At 43.4% G+C, this 15,977-nt stretch overlaps 1 protein-coding gene across 23 annotated transcripts in view; it reads right to left on the bottom strand.

The window, feature by feature from the left end:
• Positions 1–13,947: 13,947 nt before the first annotated feature.
• Positions 13,948–15,977, bottom strand: part of KIAA1217 — a 406,156-nt gene continuing 404,126 nt past the window's right edge. For all 23 annotated transcript variants that reach the window (XM_081297957.1, XM_081297960.1, XM_081297956.1 and 20 more), the window contains one exon: positions 13,948–15,972. In XM_081297957.1, coding sequence (XP_081154083.1) covers positions 15,475–15,972 — 498 coding nt within the window. In that variant the 3' untranslated portion in view covers positions 13,948–15,474. The remainder of the gene's footprint in view (positions 15,973–15,977) is intronic.

Below are 15,977 nucleotides of genomic sequence, written 5' to 3'. Positions count from 1 at the left end.
TCCCCTTGAGTTCTCACAACTTCCCTAGTGAAGCACATTTGTGGCACAGAGCCCTGGTTATTTCCCAGCACCGTTCTTAAAGACTGCACTTCTCAGTTATGCCGCCACGCCTAGCCAAGAGAGTCTAAGTTCTTGCCCATCATCTGCAAGTGTTTTATGCAACTTTCAGGCCAGTATCTTGAAAGGCAGGAGGCCTGGGTTTCTACTTGTGTTCCTCTTTCCATGGATTGAATGCAACCTGGAACCTCTAGAACCATAAAATAACCTTGCCTTGCACAGTGGACAGAGAGGGCATGATACCATGGACACCAGCCCTGCACAATCGACCTGAGCTGCTTGAATGTGAGAGAAATAGACCCCTCTTTTGTTTAAGCCATTATTGCTTTGGGTTTTCTGTTACATGTAGCTACCCTTAGCCCTAGGTTACATAAAAGTATAATGCACAATCTTACAGATGAGGAAGCTCAGGCACAGAGATGCTCAGCCACCTGCCCAGATTGAACAACAGATCCGAGAATTCCACCCTAGCCAGGGCCCCCCTCACACATTCTCAAAGCCTGTGATGGCATTAAAATCTGTCAGGTTCACTCCGGAGGTCCAGTTTTTATCTCTGTAATGCAGAATTTTAGATCTTATTTATTTAGAAATATCTACTCCTTTATGATAGATTAAGAACATAAAAGTAGTTATAAACATCAGCTTAGTATTATTTATCTGAATAAAATCTATGCACCTGAGGGTTTAGATGTGACATATCACTAAAAACGAAGATTTTTCTAAAATGAGAGAGTTTACTGGGCAAGGACATCAAGAAGAAAACAACACACAAAGCTTCAATTAAATATTTACGTTTTTTCATATGTAAATTAAATAGTTTTTTTAATCACTATTGGACTATTTTCATAAGCAATGTTAGTTTTTCATAGGAAAGGTAAATCCAGAGTAAAGTCTGAGAAATAAAATTACCTCAAGAAAAATGCCCACATATATTTAAAATTCCATTTTCTGCAGAAAATTCCCAAATTCCCAATTCTGCAATCCAAATTCCCCCTAGAGAGGTAGCATCAAACTGAACATACCAGACCTTGATTCTTATTTGAAATTCAAACAATAGCTTGGTGCACACAGATATTCTTCACAGAGAAAACGGAAGAGGCCAAGTCTGTGAAGATTAGAATTGAGCCCAGAGTTTCACTCAGCCACTCCATTCTAGGGTACTTGGCTCTCCTTTTGTCCTACAAAGCTTTCCCCTCTGATGACACTTGCTTTTCCACCGTGGCTTGGGTTCTGCCTTGACTTAGCCTCTTTGCTGGTTCTCAGGTTCTAGAAGCCTCTCTATGACTTGGGCACAGCTCCTCCCGACTTCAGAGCCACACTCCAACATCATCTCACCCACCACCTGCCTGTCTCCCTCAGCCACCTTTCTCCATTCCTCTGCTCCTTATCTAGGGTAATAATGGAAGTTAACCCACAATGCGGGGAGGGGAAGACTAGAAATTCAGATTAGATAAAGAGGAATGAAAGGGGGATAGGAAAAGGAAAGACAGTGAAATGAATCTGGCATAATTTTCCTATGTACACATAGGAATACACCACAATGCATCCCACCCCCACGTGCATTCATAAGACTGGGATCCTAAGTAGAATGAGCTCTATTCCATTCTTGTATAATTATATCAAAATGAATTCTATTATCATGTATAACTAAAAAAAAAAAACACACACTCTCTCTCTCTCACACACACACACACACACACACATACACACAGAAGCTGCTCACTGGAGCCCTGTGCTCTCAGCCACTATGCTCTATGCAGATTACCAAAGTACCATATTAATAATAATTACCTAATCAATGTCATTAACCACATTAACAGAATAAAAGTGGAGAAAAACAGGTGGTCATCTCAGTAGGTGAGAGAAAAGCATTTTTAAAAATTCAATACCATTTATTAGGGGGAAGAAGAAAGCTCTGACCACACTAGGAATAGAATATAATCTGCTAATAGAATATAATCAAGATGATTTTACAAAGAAATGCAACAGCAAACCATACCTGGACTGGTTAAATATTGCAAGCTTTAACCCTGACAGCAGGCCCCACAGAGAAAACTGCTACTGCCCATTCTATTTGGTGGTAGGGGTGGGGAGAGAGAAGTTATAATATCAGAAATGAGGAAGTCGATATGACTGTGGATTATATAGATATGAAAAGGACAGTATGAGAATACTGTGACCAATTTTATGCCTAGGAACTCAAGGTGGCCGTGGCAAAAACAGAACCCTGCCAACAAGCACTTGAGCTTGGGAGCAGATCCCACCCCAGTGCCTGCTGACAGCTCATCTGTGGCCTTCTGGGAACTCCCAAAGCAGACAACTCTGCTAAGCCAGCTGGGCTAGTGATCCATTGATAGGAACTCTTTGATTTAAGCCACTAAGTTTGTGGTCATGTCTTTCACCAATAAAATATAATTAATAAAAAGTAGACAAGGAAGCAAACCAAATGCCTCCCATGAGCAACACGACCACCAACGCGACCAGTATCAAAGAGAGCTGCTGGTGAGCTGAGTAGCTGGGGCTGTAAATTGGGGCTGCTTTTTGGAAACCTCTATGGCTTGGCAAGTTCCCACCTAACTACAGACCCAGCAAAAATGTACCTACATGTGCACCAAAAATACATACGGTGTCAAAGAAATCAGGAGTAGCGTCAAACCAAGAATAACCCAAGTTCCAATTAACAAAATGGGTGGTGACTTTTTTGTCCACAGAAACTCTATATAGTCACAAGAATAAACTACCAATAGGGGCAGTACTTTGGGCCACTCATAGCCCTGCGTGAAAAAAGCATCATAAATTATATTTGATTACTTTATTTGCATAAAGGTGAAAATCAGGTCGAAATATGGTTATAATAAAATCAGTTACCTGATGGGGTTACATCTGGGAGGTGGCCTGAAGAGCACCTGGTTTTTTTCTTTCTTGAATTGGGATGGGAGTCACCCCAGGTAAGTTTACTTTGTAAAAATTTAATCACAAACTGCTACTTTGTGTACTTTTATGTGTGTTACAAATCAGAAAAATGAGACTCAAAAGCTAATTTATATGAAGAGAGACAATTTAAAAATATTGCGCCTTAGAGTTGTATGGGCTTTTCCCACGTCTACAGAAGCCTGTGTCACACCCACGGTTACCTTAGTCCATTGGGACTGTTAGGACAAAATATACCGCAGATGACTTATAAACAGGAATGTATTTCTCATGGTTCTAGAAGGTTCGAGTTCAAGATCAAGATTCCAGACTGGTGCAAAGGCCTGCGCCTGGTGCATGAATGGATGCCATCTCCTTGTTGGGTCTTCACATGGTGAAGGGACGAATGAGCTTTCTAGGTTTGTTTATTTTTTGTGGGGTTGGGGATCAAACCCAGAGCTTGGAGCATGCTAGGAAGCACTCCGACACCGAGCCAAACCCCAGGTTTCTGAGTCTCTTACCAGGTCACTAACCCCATTCTTGAGGATCTGCCCTATGACAGAATCACCTCCCAAAGCCCCCACCTCCTAATTTCATTTCCTTAGAATTTCATCATAAATTTGGGGGAAGGGAGTGCACTTTCATTCTTTAAAAACAGGTCCATATCCTAAAACTTATGTATTATGCAAACAAGAAAACAGCCTTGTGGAATTTAAAAGAGGAGAAATGACCTAGGCTCAGAAGAGAATATACATTCAATCTACAAATATATGAAAAAATATTCACCATCTCTAGAATTAGAGAAATGCAAATCAAAACTACTCTAAAATTTCATCTCACTCCAGTCAGAATGGCAGCTATTAAGAATACAAACAATAAATGTTGGCGAGGATGTGGGGAAAAAGGTACACTCATACACTGCTGGTGGGACTGAAAATTGGTGCAGCCAATATGGAAAGCAGTATGGAGATTCCCTGGAAAATTGGGAATGGAACCACCATTTGACCCAGCTATCCCACTCCTTGGTCTATAACCCAAAGAACTTAAAAACAACATACTACAGGGACACAGCCATATCAATGTTTATAGCAGCATAATTCACAATAGCTAAACTGTGGAACCAACCTAGATGCCCTTCAGTAGATGAATGGATTAAAAAAATGTGGCATATATACACAATGGAATATTACTCAGCAATAAAAGAGAATAAAATCATGGCATTTGCAGGTAAATGGATGGAGTTAGAGAAGATAATGCTAATTGAAATTAGCCAATCCCCAAAAAACAAATATCAAATTTTTTTTCTGATATAAGGATTCTGAATCATATTGGGGTAGGGAGGGGGAGCATGGGAAGAAAGAGGAACTCTAGATAAAGCAGAGGGATGGGAGGGGAAAAGATGGGGCATGGGGTTAGAAATGATGATGGAATGTGATGATCATTATTATCCAAAGTACATGTATGAAGACATGAATTGGTGTGAACATAGTTTATATACAGAGATATGAAAAATTGTGCCCTATATGTGTAATAAGAATTGTAATACATTCTGCTGTCATGTAGTTAAGAAAATCAATTAAAAAATAATAAAAAAAGAAATGACCTAGGATACAGCTGAGATGTTCTTTCTAATTAAATCTAAAATACTGTACTTTGAAAGTCAGCAAATAGAGTAAAATCAGTTATATGGAAGCAGGTGACAATGACAGTGACTCATCATTTGGGTCATCTTGGGACAGGTAATCCTGAAAACGTTTAGGGTGCAATCAATTTGAAGGCTGAGGGAGGCCCTGGTTAGGTCATTCTAATGAGGCCATGGAGCAGAAGGGACCTAAGGACACAGCTGTCAGATACTCTACCCTGCACCACTATTTCCCTCTTTGTGAGGGATGTTTGGAAATAAAGATCAGAGATTCTTAGCTTGTAGGGTGGAGGTATGGACAAAAACCGAGGAAAGACCTCAGGAGAGGGCCAGTTCTTTGCAACAGATTCTCTCAGGGACTCTGACCCTCGCAGGTGTTGATTCTTTTCCCTTAGGCCAACCTGCAGCCCTTGGTGCAGCGCCCCCTGATGGGCATCAGTAGGCAGAACAGCTCCATGTCACCTCAGCCACTCCCTAACCTGAGCTTTAGGAAACCTTCAGTGGACTTTTCTTTCCCTACACCATAGTAAATTCTGTCCTTCCTGGTCACAGTTGATAATCATGGTTATGCCTCAGGCTCTGAGAAGTCCAAGCTTTCATGCAGTGAAAGCCAGGATGCAGGAAGTACTGAGAGCAGAGCTTCAAAAAGATGCCAAAGTGGAATTTCTCCACCTTTTAGTGGCACCCAAGAGATGAAAATTCCATGTAGCTCCTCCACCATTCTAACGTGGCTTTGGGGGAGGATAAGGGCAACCCCGCAAGCTGAGTGTATTGATATACAGAAGGTAAAGTCTTTGTACTTGCTTATCAGGCAAAAAGTTTGTGGGATAGGAATCAGCCAAGTAGGAGACGTCGGTAGGACATGTAGCAGCAGAGCCTGGAGTGGCCTAGTAAGGGCTTTGGGTTTCATTTAAATGCACCTAGAATGTTCCGTTGAGTCTAACAGGTGGAAATGTGAGGGGGATACATATAAATTTGTCCTTGAGTCCAAAATATCAATTTCAAAAGTAGCATTTGAGTAGGTGGAAGGGGCTCAGGGCTTTTGGAGACAGACATCATTATGAGTGATATGTAGGCTATTGCTGTTTAGAATTCAATGCAATCAAAAGTGACTTTTTTTTTTTTTGCACTGGGGATGGCACCCAAGGGTGCTCTACTATTGAACCACCCGCCTAGCCCCTTTTGAGACAGGTTCTTGCTAAGTTGCTGAGGCTGGCCTCAAACTTGTAATCCTCCTTCCTTAGTCTTCTGAGTCACGGGGATCACAGGTGTGTGCCACTGTGCTCAGCAAGAACACAACACTTGTGTTGAGAGGGGGAGCACTACCACTAGGCTCTGCATGGAAATGTTTATTCATATTTTGATTAAAATACGTCATCTATTTGTCACTAAACTGAACTATCGATCTGCTTAGCTTATCTGGGTCAGAAACCCTCGGTTCCTGTGGCTTATTGTTTTACCCAGGTGTTTACAGCTTTGAGTTCTTTCATCCCTGTGATGGATAGCAAAACTAACTTCAGAAATTCCACAGCTAGAAATGCAACAGCAGCAAGCCAGTTGGCAGGAGAGGGCTGCCTCACTGGGCTTGACTTCCAGGGAATTCCACCTTGGATCTGCCGTGTCAGCACTCGGGTCCCATCACTGGACATGCTACTCAATGTTCTTTTCCTGAAATCCTAAGGTGCTTACAAGGGAGTTTTTTTAAAAATATTTATTTATTTATTTAGTGTCTTTGTTCATTTCACTACCCCCCCCCAAAAAAAAAATAGGAATAATGGAGATGGTGAGTAGTTCCGCAAGGATGGGCAAATGCCACCTTCCTCACAATTCCATCCAGGGCCACAGCTGCATTAGCTCGTCAATTTGGTTTTTTTATAGCGGCAGTAAATACTGCAGTGAAGGAAGTGGAGAGATTTCAGTGAGGAGCAAGGCTTGCTCTAGTCTCTTCGAGGAAGTTCCAGAAATGACCACAAGGTGGCAGCAGGTGAACAATGTTTTCCTAAACTGCTGTAGCTTCTTACAGGAATCTTAAATCTCGAGTCTTCAGAGATTTTAGTGGATGATGTGAACCATAGGGACCATGTCAGTCTGCCCTACCCCCACACCCCATCTACTGGCTGGTGTCCCCACAGAAGACCATGGGTCTTCATGGTTTTGGGCAGGTCCTGCTATGGATCCCTCCATGTGTTACAGACCTTAACTTCTGTACTTGTTAAATATTTACATGTCACTGTATAGCCTTCCCTAAGTGCTGTGCAGGAGGGGTGCCAACAGCAGGGCCCCACATTCAGGCTTCCTGAAGGGGTAGTGGACCAGAGGATGAATACAAGTCAGGTAAGGCTGGAGGTCGGGGAGAATATTCCAGGTGGAGGAAGCACCCTGTGGTTTTGGCTTGTCTGAGGAGCAGACTGAGGCAGGGTGTTTGGAGCTGTGAAGGCAGGGAGAAACCAGGTCCCATCCCGTAGGGCAGGATTGCCTCGCTTCACTCCCCAGTGTCTCCCTTGTATGGAGTTTTAGAGGGAGCGACAGAGTCATGGCCCCTGTCTCTGTAGTGTCAGGGTCAGGGCATTCTTTAACCAGGTTGGGGAAGGTGTGCCAGATCTGGTGAGACCCCTTCCACTGTGATATTCCTCATTTGTGAAGACAAAGGACATTTGACTGCAACCCCTGTGTCATGATCTATTTATTCCTATAAGTTTTCCTGCCTTCTCACTTCTAGGCAAAGGAACTGTCCTACAGAATAGCTTTGAGATGATGTTTGATGAAAACAAACAAAACCCCAATAAACTACTTCTCAGAAAGTCCAGGGACTGGACCAGAGAAGATCAGGGCCTTGGATGAGAGGTGGCTGGGACCCAACTGCCACTGGTCTGTAGTGAAAGGAGAAGACCAGGGTGAGAGATGGCTGTGAAAGGGAATCTAACAAACATCTTTGCCTTCCTCATAGATCTAACACAGCTGAGCGCTCTAATTCATTCAGAATTCTCTGATATGTAATTTTAGAATCCAATCTCTGTGAAGGACTGCACAGTCCACTTTTAATTCTGCCTCAAACAAAATGGTTGAGGAGATGCGCTTCCGAGGACTCGAGGCCTTCTGCCCAGAGAAGGGCAGGACAGTGGCTTGCCCGTGTTCTGGATCATCTATGCTTGTTACCCCACAGAGAAGTGCCAACTAGGGAAGGCGTCAAGATGGGCCCCCATTTCCTTGTGTCCATAGGAACGGGCTTGTTTAATATAGAACCATTGTGAAGCCGAAGATGGGGACTGAAAAGGGGCCCTGGGGACAGAAACAAGGAGATACCAGTGATGGTAGAGTCAGCCAGAGTCAGCATGGCTGAGGGGTGACAGGAGGTTGTAGGGTGGGCAGACGAGAGAAACCGAGGCAGAGCTGGGGGCTGGTGACAGAGCAGAAGCAACGTGCCCAACACCAACCTGCCTGATGCAGACAGGGAGACACGGAGGATGCCAGGACCGGGCTCACGGGAAGAGCTAGCCCTCTGCCAAGTAAGGAATGGGCTGAGGGCTCTTGGTTTTGACCTGGTGCCGCCAGCACTTTTCATCTGGGGGGTCCGGGAACTTCCACATCACCCTCCCAACTTCGACTTGCAAAGTCATCGGAGACTGGCTTCTGTTTCTCAACTCCCCTACTATGGCCCCAAACCCTATGTCACATCTAAGCTCCTGAAAGGGGTGGGAAGTTTTGCTTTATGCATCCATGTCACCTCAGAGAGGCCCAGAGGCAGCATGTGAAGTGCATCACCAACACGTCATTCTCTACCCAGGCACCTCTGTAACAAATTCACTTGGAGCATCTCATTTAACCAAATATTAGGAACTCTTGTGGGAAATTCCAGAATTTCCAGAGGCTGAGGGAAGAGCCACACCTGCACTTTATTAAAGTCAAGTCCTTAAACTGTTTTAACTCCAAAGATTTAAATACTGTAAACATGCGCTCCTGGTACACAAAGCTCTCAGCCTAGTTAGGATTGGAAGATGCCCACAGAACGAGAAGTGTCCAAACCCAAGCCCATCTCTGAAAAAGGAACCAAGTAACTATCCAGTAGGAGGACAAATATTGCTTATAAACTCCAACTTCTAAAGCACACAGTTGGAAAGTTAAAAAAAAAAGTAGTGGCCAAGCCAATACTTTTTTTTTGGGGGGGGGCGGTACTGGGGACTGAATCTAGGGGTGCTTAACCACCAAGCCACATCCCCAGCTCTTTTATTTTGAGACTGAGTATTGCTAACTTGCTGAGGCTGACCTCAAACTCTCGATCCTCCTGCCTCAGGCTCCTCAGCCACTGGGATTAAGGTGAGATCTGCCATGCAGGGCTTGAGCCAATACACTTCAAGCATGAACTTTCTGCTATGTGGCAATAGTTAACTCATGGGAGACTGTGGTTCAGTCCTGTTACACCATTAGCATCACCTGGGGATGTTTTTGAAACCCCAGTTGTACCTCAGTGCTTTCCAGGTGACAGCAGCCTACAGCTAGTTTGAGACTCTGGCAGGTGAATCAAGGCTATACTGATGAAAGACTGGGCTTTCTTGCGTTCCTCTGCTGTTGGTGTATCTCACTGTTCCCTGACTTTTCCTGTTAGCAGATCAGCTGGGAGAAGGCATCTGCAATCTGTGCTGCCTGGTTCTAAGTGACAAGTCCCCCTCCACCCAGAGCTTCAGCAGTTCCACCTATTGCCACTCACCTTTCCGAGACCTTCCATCCCTCCCTCCCTCACAGTTGCTTATGGATTAATCATTTACCCCTCCAGGTACAAATGACAAGAGCAAAAATGAATTTAGGTTTCACAGGAAGTTCCAGCCATAGTAGAGAATGTTGAGGCATAACTGAGCTCTATGTGTGTCCTGAAGTGCCACCATCATGTGCAGAGGGTCACCAGGCCAGTCCCATGGTGGCTCCTTATTGTTGGATCCTGTGCAATTGGGGGTTGATAATGAAGCCCATGTCCATCATTCCATGCCAGTGGTTTTTAGTCAAAGCAGAACTGCCACTTGGGGGTGATTCTGGGTGTCTGTGGGAGAGTGTTTTAGTTGTTCCCATGGTGGTGGTGGAGCTGGCATTGAGTGTGGTCAGGATGTTAGACATTTGCTCAGGAAGATGTGTAGCAGGACCCACCCCTAGCAGGACCTGGTAACATCCACTGGCATTTTGAAAACCCCGCTATAATTATCTGAGCCTGGGGCCAATTCCATTTTACAGTTTTTTTTTTTTGAGGCAGGGTGGTACTGGGGATTGAACACAGGGGCACTCAACCATTGAGTCACATCCCCAGTCCTTTTTTGTGTATTTTATTTAAAGACAGGGTCTGAGTTGTTTAGTGCCTTGCTCTTGCTGAGGCTGGCTTTCAACCTGTGATCCTCCTGCCTTAGCATCCTGAGTTGTTGGGATCACAGGCATGTACCTCCATGCCTGTTTTTTTTTTCTTTCTGAAAATATGCTATAAATTTTCCAGAAATGTGTAAGACAAGGGAGAATTATGCTTTGTTTTGTCCGAAGTTTTTATTATTATTAAAGGCACTAGTGATCAAATTCAGGACTTTGTGTATGTTAGGCAAGAACTCTACCACTGAGCCACATCCCCAGATCTGTCTGAAGTTTTAAAAAGAGTTGTTCATTGTTTTGAGAAAAGTCTCATCAAACATTTATGGTTTAAGTTCCCAGTGCTCCTCTGAATTTTGCCGATTAGTTTGATAGCCTTATTATAACAATTGTTAAGGCTTTCTGTAATGTTTTGTTTTGGAAACTAGGAGAGTAGGAAGGATACATCAAGAATTCTCCCTCATATATTTAAAAGGGGACCTTGGATCTGATGGGATCAAAACTTGTTGAATTTCAAAACCTGAGAGGCTGAAGTGTCTTCACAAGTCCATGGTCTAAAGTCTCAGGAAACAGACCTCTAGAGAACCCCTTTCAGGAGGTGCTTGGAAGCAGCTTAGCTATAGCACCCCAGCAGGTGATTGAAGGCTACAGGAGGATTGCAGGGGATCTGGCCTAGAGGAGGAGAAGGCATCCTACAGGGAACAGAGTGCAGCTTGGGCAGGAGCTTGGTGTGGCCTGTCAAGGCAGGGCTTAGAAGGTTGGGGCCGTCCCTATTCTACAGTGAGATGCAGAGGCATAAGGACAATAAAGTCCTCACAGGGAGTTTGTGAGGATTAAAAAGCAATGGCTGGACAGAAAAGGAAAGAGAAAAAAAATGAAGAATCAAAATAACCACAATGGCTGTGAAACACCTTAGTATTATACCTGGTCCCTAATGGGCAACAGATGGTCGTTAATGCTGATACCTTCACAGACCCAAGGACTAAGGAATCCTTGTAAATCCTAGGCACTTGAAACAATAAGCATTTATGTCTAAATCTAAGGTAGGCAATGTAAACTCCTCCTTTTTTGACACAGTGTGTTGCACATAATTAACTTTCCTGCTTCTGGGTCATCCAGGTGGGGACTGGTTTCTAAGGTAAGTGCGATCTCCAGAGCTAGAGGAACCAGAGATCTAGCAGGGCCTGGGATTTTTTTTCCTCCATGGGATTTGTGCTCTTGGGATCCTTTAGTCTTTGGACGTTACCTGCTCAGCGGCAAAGATCAGGGACTTTGGTTGCATGGCTAACGGCATTTTCCTGGACAATGTCTGGTTACTTTTACAAAACTATCTTTCAATTGGTTAAAGCAATTATCATTTCTCTAACTCCCTCCAAAAAGCTTCCTGGTTGCTCAAATGTCTGCCTTTACAGAGCACTGGAGAAGAAAGGAAGTTGGTTAAGAATTATAGAGTGGGCATTTGGGAAGAGAACTGGATTTGCCTATGAATCCAGCCAGGAAGAGTGTGGGTGATGGCTAAACCTGCTGTCTGTCTGGGCCCAGTGGATGTGTCTTCTTTCCTTATGGGTCTAGTTCCTGGCACCCTGCCCAGTGATGGGCACCATCTGGGCGTCTAGTTGGGCAATTTGGGAGCACCTGCTCCCCAGCCCAAGAAGGCAACTCCATGCTTTTCTGCAGCCATGATTCCCAGGGCCTTGGCTTTTCTCCAAGTTTGTGTCAATGTCTGTTTTACACTGGAAAAAATTCTAGTAGCAAGCAGCACTAAAAGACAAGTAGCTTCTTTAATGTTGCAACACTGTTAAAGGTTCTGTGAGAAAAGACCCCTGAGGGCCAAATGCCACCACCTCCATGAAACACTAGAAAAGACCTCTGCTCTGGACGCCTGCAGCCAACTTTTAGAACTCAGTCTGGCCCATCCACCTCACATGTGAGGCGAGTTCATGCTCCCCTGCCACCCTCAACCAGGCTAGGAGTCTCTGGAGGGCAAAACATGGGCTCAGCCACCATCACAGCTGTGATCACTGTAATCCTAACCTTTGTGGAGAAGCATTAAGTGTTAGGCTCAGTCTAAGAGTTCTGTATTTAATTCTCCCAACAATCCTACCAGGTAGGTTCCTTTATTGACAGAGGATGAAAGCAAAATGTGCTTGAAGTTGCACAACCAGGAAACAGCACTGATGTCACAGGTCACAGTCACCCCCCACCTGATGTACTGCCCTCTGCACAAGAGGCACTCTGCAAGGTGGCTCAGTGACTTGATACTGAATGATTCTGAAGAGCTCATTTAGTTTATTTCTAAGCATTTTTTTTTTTTAGTTCTAGAGATTTATTCGTTAAATGACAAACTCCCCCTTAAGTGAGTCTGTTAATAATTTAACAAAATCTGGAAATGCAGCAGTTCATCCTGCCTAACGTCACACACTTTCGATGCTCAATTGACTGAGGGTCTGTTGTCATTTTTTTTTAATATTTATTTTTTAGGTGTAGATGGACACAACACAATGCCTTTAGTTTTTACGTGGTGCAGAGGAATCGAACCTGGGTCCTGCCCGTGCTAGGCGAGTGCTCTACCGCTGAGCCACAACCCCAGCCCCCTGTTGTCATTTTTGTTAGTTTCTTTCTGTTTGGGAGGGTCTCTTGGGAGTGACCATGAGCCAAGTAACCACTCTCTAAGAGAGTCCTGATGGGAGGTGGGGTTGGCTAGGGTCTGGGGTTGTTCAGGTGAGACCCAAAAGGATCAAAATGCACAAAACAAAAGAAATTCATTACTTACAGATCCTAGAGAGGTTCAGAAGCAGATGGGAGCTGACAGGAAGCCTGGAAGCGGCAGAGAGCTCCATGGGCAGATGGGGGACAAGCGAGAGGGGACGAGGGGCCATGTCCTTATCAAGGCCCGTGGGCTTGCTCTGTCTTGGGCTTTTCCGTGGGGGTGTGGATGGACTGGCTGGTTTGAGGAAAATGTAGGAAGGGGGAACTTATTTATATGTTTCTGGTGTTGCCCGTTAGGCTTACCATGGTCAGCTGCTGTGAGTTGAGTTTTAGGTCAGAGAGATGAGGAGCAAATGGGGGGTTAATTACAAACTACCACGTGGGGAGGGAAAGTCTTCACTAGGCTAAAGGTGACAGGGTGCCCCTGGGCTTCCTACAAGGTATCTCAGACTAAAACAGGAAGTCAAGGCACACAGTTTATGAAGGGTGCCTTGGTGTGGTCACAGGTGGCCTGTGCACACTTGGATTGGGATCTGCAGCTCCGGCAGTTTCCAGTTTGCAGAGGAGGAAGCAGCAGTTCGGGGGGAGGTTATGGATCTGAGCTAAGCTGTTCCTTACCTGGAGAAAGGCTCTGTCCTGCAGCCTTACCTTGGCTGAAATGAACTGTTACCTGCATGACCTTGCCGAAGTAATGGGAAGTCGAGGTCAAACTGGAAATGTGAGCCACAGTATGCTATTTAGCTGCTCACAGAGAATTCTCTTCATAGAGAGAAGCAAATACATCGGCATAGATTAGCTAGTTTATATATATATATATATATATATATATATATATATATATAATAATTATAGTAGTTATTATACATATATAAACTGAATGTAGTGAGATCAGGAGAGATGACTGAAATGTGGAAACCTTTTATACCTAAATACTTGCTTAAGTGCTAACACATGTGATTTTACCATTACCATGATGAGACAAAAGAAATTGTTTCAGGTGAAAGCATCCCAGCTCAGGAACTCTGAGGTTTGGGATCATACAACTGGGTTCTAAAGTGTAAGTAAGACTTTACAATTTACACCAAGCCACCAAATCAACTATTTTGGAGGTGGAAAAGAGTGATAAGCAGGTTCCTAAGTTTGTTTCTGTAGTCAATTCATAATTTTGGTATTTTCACCAACTTTCCTATTTTTAAAAAATGAAAACATACAGTGTGGTGTTTGCTAGTATATTTCCCTCTAGGCCAGCATTTTTTATTTTTTCCAATTGAGAACTCAAAAAATAAATCTCAATGGTAAAGTCATTTTATTTCTCTATTTTACTTCTACCGGAAATGTAAGAAAACAGAGAAAGAAGCAAGAGGCTCTCCAGGAAGTGAGGGTGGAAACTCGGCAACCAGGTTTGCTTTCTCTTAGCCAAACCTTGAGAAGCCACAAAGAAGAGAGTGAGTCGGCAGGTTACATACAAGTTACGACACTTGCAATTAATTTATTAGGAACTCATCATTAGTCACCCCAGAGTTTTCAGAAAAACAGTGTTGTCTGAGAGGTTGTTGAGTTACATGTTACTGATAATGCCCTCAAAGCCAAAAACACTTAACTTGGTAATGGTTACATTTTGTTCTTTGACCAGGAAGTAGTTATAGTGACAAGGTACAAAAAATAATAAGCATGCAGCCCTTTATTTAGTTTTGCAAAGTCTCTGCTCATAGTTCTGTATATTACATGACTGTGTTATACAAATACATTTATTTACAAAACACTCTAGCTGTGCAAACTCGTTGCTTTTTAAAAATGTATGGATAGCCCCATTTCTGCCCATTCCAATATATCTTCTTAAAGCATGCATAAAAATTAACTTTGGTGTGGGAAAACTACTCTATGTGCTATCACATACAGTATTTTTGTCTATTTATATATTTACAAAAGTTGATCAGTTTACAGAACCGTACAGAAGTGTACATTTTAAAATCCACAATGCAATAGTGTGGGTTACCAGGTCTCAGAAAACGAAGGAAGGGGTTAGATACTGTAAAGAAAACAACCAGAGAATCTCAACATGTTTAAAAGAAAAACAAAAAGAAAAGAAAAAAAAAAAGCAAAGAAAACAAGCTTGCTTGGGCTAGCAAATTATTATACATACTTTTAATGGCAGTGCAATAGTTTTGATAAACTGCTTTCTACAGAAGCCTCCCTATTGGCTTACGTAGAAGTTCATTGGCTTAGAGTCTAGCACACTACTTTCAAATGTACAATGCTATAGTATCAAAATGTTTTGGCAAAAAAGATCTTGAAAGGAACCATGAAGTTTTGACAAAAATAGAAATCTGTAATAAAGCTAAATAACACTAAAATAAAAGGAAATATTATAGTATCTGTTTTACAATTTATATAGTCACACTTGTGTATTTCTCTGTTCACTTCTAGTCTCCGTAGTGAAAAATATTTTTATACAAAACATACTAAAGTTCTGGAATCATACATGTTTTACATGCTTAATACAGTTTCCCCCATCTCTCACACACCCTGTCCGCTCCCCAAACTCTCTTTTTGGTAGCAACATGCTCACTCCATTTGACAGGTCTCATTCTAGACAGTAAACACTACGTAGTTACAACAGCAACAAAGTAAAAAACAAACAAGCTTTACCGAGATCTATTAATCCAGTATTTAGCACATACTTGTCATTAAGCCTCAAACAGTACAGCAATATATTACATTCTCTTGTGAAAACAGTTGTTGCAGACTGCTAAAAATGAAAAAACAAAACAAAACAAAATATGTAACTCCGACTTGGGCCTAACAGGATTTGGCCTTTAAGAGGTCTCCTTGGCTGTGGAAGGGGTGGCTTTGCTTGAACTTCCATTCTGTGCCTTGTAGCTGGTGAGGCTGGGAGTATGGATGGTCCTGATGCCTTTGGCACCTTGGCTGAGGGAGGTCGGGGAGGCAGGGGAGGGAGGGGAGGAGGAGGAAGAGGAAGGAGGGACTGCTCGGCCATTTTGAGTCTGCAGTGAGAATGAAAGGTGGTGACCTTTACCTGTGTGAGGGGGGCTCTGAAATTTTAAGGAGCCATTAGAGACAGAAGGGATGAGGGAGGCGGAGTGAGCGGATCGTCCTGTTTGAGGGCTGAGAGGGTTAGAAGTAATCGATGGTTTAGTAGCAGGCGGATTAGGAAGGTTAGAGCTGTCACCACTAGAAGAGGGCAGAGAACTGCTTTTCCCAGAGCTGGGGGAAAGGGCTGGAATCTTAGAAGCAGGTAAGGAGGGGGAAGTAGGCTTACAGTCCCCAACAGCTTTCTTAGCACTTCCATTAGCCTGCA

This window comes from Spermophilus citellus (assembly GCF_964194105.1).
Source record: "Spermophilus citellus genome assembly, chromosome: 6".
Classification (NCBI taxonomy): domain Eukaryota; kingdom Metazoa; phylum Chordata; class Mammalia; order Rodentia; family Sciuridae; genus Spermophilus; species Spermophilus citellus.
This window is presented reverse-complemented; position numbering and strand designations above follow the sequence as displayed.